Source organism: Psammomys obesus, unplaced genomic scaffold (assembly GCF_907164565.1).
Source record: "Psammomys obesus unplaced genomic scaffold, mPsaObe1.curated_primary_1811, whole genome shotgun sequence".
Classification (NCBI taxonomy): domain Eukaryota; kingdom Metazoa; phylum Chordata; class Mammalia; order Rodentia; family Muridae; genus Psammomys; species Psammomys obesus.
In genome coordinates this window covers 5625821-5631820 of record NW_026591711.1, presented here as the reverse complement: position 1 = coordinate 5631820, position 6000 = coordinate 5625821, and the positions used below count along the sequence as shown (strand labels likewise).

Below are 6000 nucleotides of genomic sequence, written 5' to 3'. Positions count from 1 at the left end.
GTGTGTGTGTGTGTGTGTGTGTGTGTGTGTGTGTGTGTGTGTGTGTGTGTGAAAACCTTCAAAACAGGGTTTCTCTGTGCTGCCTTGGCTGTCCTGGAATCACTTTGTAGAACAGGCTGGTCTTGAACTCACAGAGATCTGCCTGTCTCTGCTTCCGAGTGCTGGGATTACAGGTGTGCACCACCGCGCCTGGCACGTCTGTTTTTTTTTTTTTTTTTAAATCAAAGAATTATTTAGAAGAATGGTACTAGTTTTAGATTTTGCTAACAAGCTACTTTTTTTTTTTTTTTTTTTTTACTATCGGAGCTATTAAGAATCTCATTTCTAAATAAGAGAGAAACAACATGAGTTTTCGTGGGGAAAGTACACTGAAATCAACATTCAGTTCTTCTGCAAGGAAAGTTCTAACCTTCAACAACTCTAGACAGACTAAGTTAGCAGATGTGGTGGCAAGACTCAGTTCCTAAGGAAATGGCCACATCTGCCCAGGTCTGCCAAATCCACATGTAGTTTGGTTTCTCACAGGAGGGCAAGTCAGGTAGTTTGCTTCTGGCACAATCTCAAATCACTAGCACTACCCCACTGCTTGTTTACAATCAAGGAACACAATGTATAAATTTCTAACTCTTAAGAAGAAGAAGAGAAACGAGAGTTACTATACCTTTCCAATGAATTATGAATTGGTATGACAGGATGTTTCATCTTTAAACAGAAAAAAGAAAGAGATAAAAGTTTATGTGTTAAACTTGGGACAGTGTTATTTAGAATATCATATCAGAAAGTGATCGATATAGACATAATATATATTGCGCTTCTCAAGGAAAGAATCCTCATTCCCTCCAGTTGAAGTGAACCCAAATTTCTTAGGAAAGGAAGATGGGGTTTTAAAAGATCACATTGCCATACTTAAATTCCTAGCTTTCTTTGTAATTTGTTACTTATTCAGCATTAGCAGATATCCAATTATGGTGCATTATTGTACCCAACATTAGAGGCATGAAGGTAAACATTATGGACAGAGTTTCTTCCTTTACGCCAACTTCAACAGAAGTTAGGAATGAAACAGGGAGTGTATGAGGACATCCTCTTAGCCCAACCCAGGCACTGAGAGACAATTAAGGGAAGACGAATAGGGGCTTATCTGAGAGAGAAGCTGAGAGCATTCTCAGCACTGGAAAATGACATAAGCAACAACCATGTTCAAGCTAGGTGCTACCAGGGGAAGACTTGGGTGATAAAGGAAGGGGTAACAAAGTTTTGGTCTTAGCTTACAGGCCATGAGGGAATGACTTCAAGGTTTAGATAAAATTCAATTTGCACTTCATTACTGTTGGCTAACGGAAGGGGCAGGCTGAGTGACTAGGTAAGGTTACACTATTCCAGGGGAGATTCCTTCAAGAGGTTAGAGTAGAGAACTGTAGGGATCTAACTGCTAAAAATAACTGACTAGATTTAGAGGACTAAGGGTAGGCACAAAAGTGGACACACAGCAAACTACTCTAAGACAGTATTAGGCATGACAGCATGTATCCTTAAACTTTTCCACAGTGCTTCTGGAGAGAGAGTGAGCTGGGCTTTTTACCTTGTTGGCCTTAAGCACCGCTAGCTGAGGGGAGCCTGGGGGTGTATGGTAGAGCAGCTCAGAGGTGAAGGCTGCATTTGCAATCTGCATGCACTCCTCTAAGGTCTTCAGGAAAGTGTTGCAGGTTGATTTCAGCAGAGTCCCCACATCGATTCCCTCCTACATGACAATGAGAAGAAGAATCTTTTGTCTTGTTACAAAATGAAAAACTCAATGGTGTTATGTCCTGAGAGGTTTATAGCCACAAAGCAGTACCAATGTACCCATCCAGGATGTTTCCTGGATAAATATGCACATCCATGATAAACAACAAAAATGAATTAGCCCAAGTTACTGTTTTCATACACACCCTTGCTGTTCTGACCCTTTCTTCGCCCACTGCTCCAGCTAATGACAACTTCTTTTGGCTTTGCACTGTATACCAGCAGCAAGATAGGTGCTAGGCACAGATGTAGGCGCTGTGCATTGCTTGCTCTCAGTGTAGACAACTGCAGGGCTTGAGGAAACTGGAATTCATTTCAACACCTAGCAGATACTTTTCTATTTTAAGGTAGTTTAATTTCCTGGGTGTTTTGCTTTTGGATATCAGTAAGTTATTCATGAAACTTCTGAAGCTACACTTTTGATCAGAGACCAAGGAGATGACATGTATTTCTAATAAATGCCCCAGATGACACTGTTGGTTGTAACCCATATTTGTTATCAAGTTTCCAAGGCTTTCACTGTGAGTACTTTCTTCAATTACAGATTGCTGTGTTCAGAATTTTTCTTCTCTCTATACCAGGCTTGGCACCACTTGTGACTTTGGGTTGGTTACTATACGTGGGTATGTCTGTGTGGTGGTTTGCATAAGAATGACCTCCACAGGCTCATGTATTTGAATGCTTAGCCATCAGGGAGTGACACTACTTGAGAAGGATTAGGAGGTGTGGCCTTGTTAGGGTAAGTGTGTCACTGGGGGTCGGCTTTAAAGTTCCAAAGCCCAATCCAGGCCCATTGTCTCTCTTCCTTCCTGCTACCTGTGGATCCAGATATAGAACTCTCAGCACCATGTCAGCTTATACACCACCATGCTCCCTGTCATGATGGTAATGGACTAAACCTCTGAAACTACAAGCAAGCCCCAATTAAATGCTTACTTTACTCTAGCATTTTCAAGGTTGTAAGCATTGCCCTGGTCATGATGTCTTTTCACAGAAATAGTATAGTGACTAAGATAGACAGATAGTCAGTCAGCCAGCCAGCCAGCCAGTTTTTCTGTCTGTCTGTCTGTCTGCCTGCCTGCCTGCCTGCCTGCAGGAGTGAGGCACAGTTCTCCTGCTCAATTTAAGATGCTTAGCAGCACCCCTGGCTTCTAAACACTATACAACAATGGTATTTCCTCAATCCTGACATTCAAACTGTCTCCATTATCTGGGGACACAGAGGTTGTGGACTGGCAGTCCTTGCTCTAGATTATAAACCCTGCAAGGACAGGAATGAAATGGTTTTCTGTTCTTTTGTTCCTTCCTCGCCTGCGAATAGTGTCCCACAGACAACAGGCAGCTGTTGAATGATCACAGGAAGCCAAAGGAAGGGAATGAAAGGGATTTAAACCCAGTTTTATCAAGACTTCAACACAGCATTAGTAAAATGGTATTCTAATAACTAAGAAAATGAGTAATATCCTTATGTGTAACATCTGGATTCCTCAGGCTGTAGATTACAGCTGTCATGAGAGCACTGCAGAGATCCTCTCTTAGTCAATGCCAGTGACTTCAGGCACAGTCTAAGAGATCTTTTTCTGATGTTTTAGGATGAACAAATGGCAACTTTATTAACAAATGTTAAAATTTCCAATCCTTAGCTGGGTATGGTGGCACATATCTTTAATCCCAGCACTCAGGAGGCTTCATTAGGAAGCTTCAGAGTTCAAAACCAGGCTGAATTAAGTAGCGATATCCTATCTAAAAATAAAAATAAAAGGGGACAAAATTACAGTGCTTGTTGGTGAGGGTGAAACACCACCTGAGAGCAAGGTTGAGCCAAGCCCCACCTCTTGAAATAGCATGGGGCTATTTCAGAGCACATTTACTGCGACAGAGTAGTACAGTCCTGTCAGTCTTCCGAGGAGCAACAGCCATTCCACTGACAGACACCATGCTAGTATTTTAGGAGCCATACATAAGGAAACAGTTCGATTAGACTCGTAAGACTGTTTAAAAAGAGATGCTAACTGGGAAGAAACATATTTTAGTAACGTCCTTTTTTTCTTTTTCTTAGTACTAAAGCTAAAAATCCCATGTGTTATGGATCAATCCTAAATTCCTTCAAGGGTGGGAAAGCGTATGTGTCTAAGCACTGCAATGCATGCATTTCTGGGTTGAATTCTGCCACTTTTTCTAAAGAACAGCTCATTCCAAAACAAGAATTATTGAGAATAAATGCCCGAAGACAGTCTGACATTACATTTGTGTATAATGTCAGTAACATCACTAAAACAATACTTTACCTCGGAGTCAGCAATACCAGCTGTGGCCATTTCTTTTGTTTTATCTACTTGCTGAACAAGGAGGTCACAGTACAACCTTAGTTCCGACATTTTGGTTTTCAAGTTTTCAGTGTTTTCTGCAAATTCTACGTTAACAACAAGAAAAGGTAAAGGAGTTACCAGAAGGAACCACCATTTCCTAGTTAGTAAGCTGCACAGAAATGAAGTAAGTAACTGATGCCTCATGAGAGGTTTACGGTATGTGTTTCAGATGTGATAGCTAAAGATAAGGAAGGAACAAAAATAGAAAGAGGGTATATCCCAGCTATTTCTTGAGACAACATACTGAACAATCACAGGGTTAGAAAGAGAACAGTCTGTGGGAGACCCTCTCCTGGGAACTGGGAGCAGAGCCAGGGATCTGAGTTCTCCATATTATAGAGTCTGCTCCTCTATAACACGGGTCCTAGTGATCTGCCACTGGAAATGGTGTTCTGTTTGAGTACTGGCTCTCCGCATGCCTATCAGCGTTAATGGCATCTATCCATTACCAGCAAGGCTCTGCAGTGCTGAAAATCAGTAACAAGGACTTCTATGTCCTTTCCACGAAATGTTACGCATATCACATGCTCTGAGTCTAGCCAACAGCTTCGAGAATTTGTTCCTAATTTAGCATCAACACAACCAAGGAAGAGACCATTTTACAGGTCTACTTGAAGAGTTAGGAATTTTTCCATCTGTCACATGAAAGGCTCCCTCTTTGAAACCAATCTCTTCAGGTGTACATACAGGCTTAAAATGGTGTGAAAGGAGCAATTAGGGGTCAGGAAGTAAGCCTCAACACTCTTACCCCAGTGTAAAGAAGAAGGTCCACCATGGTGCTCAGAAGACCAAATGATGTCATTAAGCGCTGAGCAGCAGCAACCTGGCAATTAAGTATCCACCCACCTTAGGGGAGACAGTAGAAAGCAGGTGTGGAAAGCAGAAAACACCCTGGTTCTAGGCTTCTCTGGATAACTAACTCTTCGTCAATCTTTGTGACACCATTTCACGTCGTCACCAGACCTCACAGTCATCCTTCCAAGCCAGATACCATCACTTTGATGTTATTCAAAGATGAGTTGAACAGAGTTCAGAAAAAATAAGTGACTTAGGGCAGAATTATACAGTCAATGAAATACAGAAATATCATTTAACCCAGGTGTGTCTGGCTCAAAAGTTTTCATGTTTTCTACCATGCCAAGAAAACAGAATCGGAATTAGGTAGGAACCCTAGGGTAAGTTCTGCTTAGATACACAGCATTTCAATGATACAAAAAGCTGAACTTAGAGATAGCAGTTAATAATTCCCAAGGTTCTCAGACAAGAGGACCATCAATACTTGCCTTTTTCCTTCTGGGTCCTACTATCTGTCAGGCAGGCCTTGGCAGACCCCAGGGCCACTAGCCACCGCTGTCTCTCTGCTACACTTCTGGCTTTTAAGTAGAAATACTGTTCCCCAGGGATGATCAGGTCCATGCGAGTGTTATCCACAGAATGAACTTGGAGCAAGGAAGAAGGAGGTCAGACTTGGTAAGAACTGTCTAGGCAGTTCCACCCCAGCTTCCTGTTTAGTTCTGCTATAATTTATTATTTATTTACCTATGTGCATGTGTGCGTGTGTGTCTGTGCATGAGCCAAGGCCAGACAGGTAAGCTATTCTCTATCACTCTCCTTTTGAGGCAGAGCATGTGCTCTCACAGCTAAGGTACAAGCCAACAAGACCAGAGATCTTGGCTCTGTCTTCCTCACACATGGGGTTACAGGAGTGTGCAAGATACCTGGCTTTCATGGCAGCTCAGTTTCCAAGTGGGTGCCGTAGTAATGGGAACAGGGACTGTCTCTGACAGGAACTCAGTGGCTGGCTCTTTGACCACCTCTCCTTGAGGGGAGGGGTCAGCCTTACCAG

The 6000-nt window shown here is 42.3% G+C and overlaps 1 protein-coding gene across 1 annotated transcript in view; it reads right to left on the bottom strand.

The window, feature by feature from the left end:
* Nucleotides 1-627: 627 nt before the first annotated feature.
* Plekha8 (pleckstrin homology domain containing A8) overlaps nt 628-6000 on the bottom strand; it is a 30346-nt gene continuing 24973 nt past the window's right edge. The window contains exons 3-6 of the mRNA XM_055611819.1: nt 5438-5593; nt 4074-4198; nt 1583-1741; nt 628-702 (exon numbers count right to left, since the gene is read on the bottom strand). Of these exons, the coding sequence (XP_055467794.1) occupies nt 628-702; nt 1583-1741; nt 4074-4198; nt 5438-5593 (515 nt within the window). The remainder of the gene's footprint in view (nt 703-1582; nt 1742-4073; nt 4199-5437; nt 5594-6000) is intronic.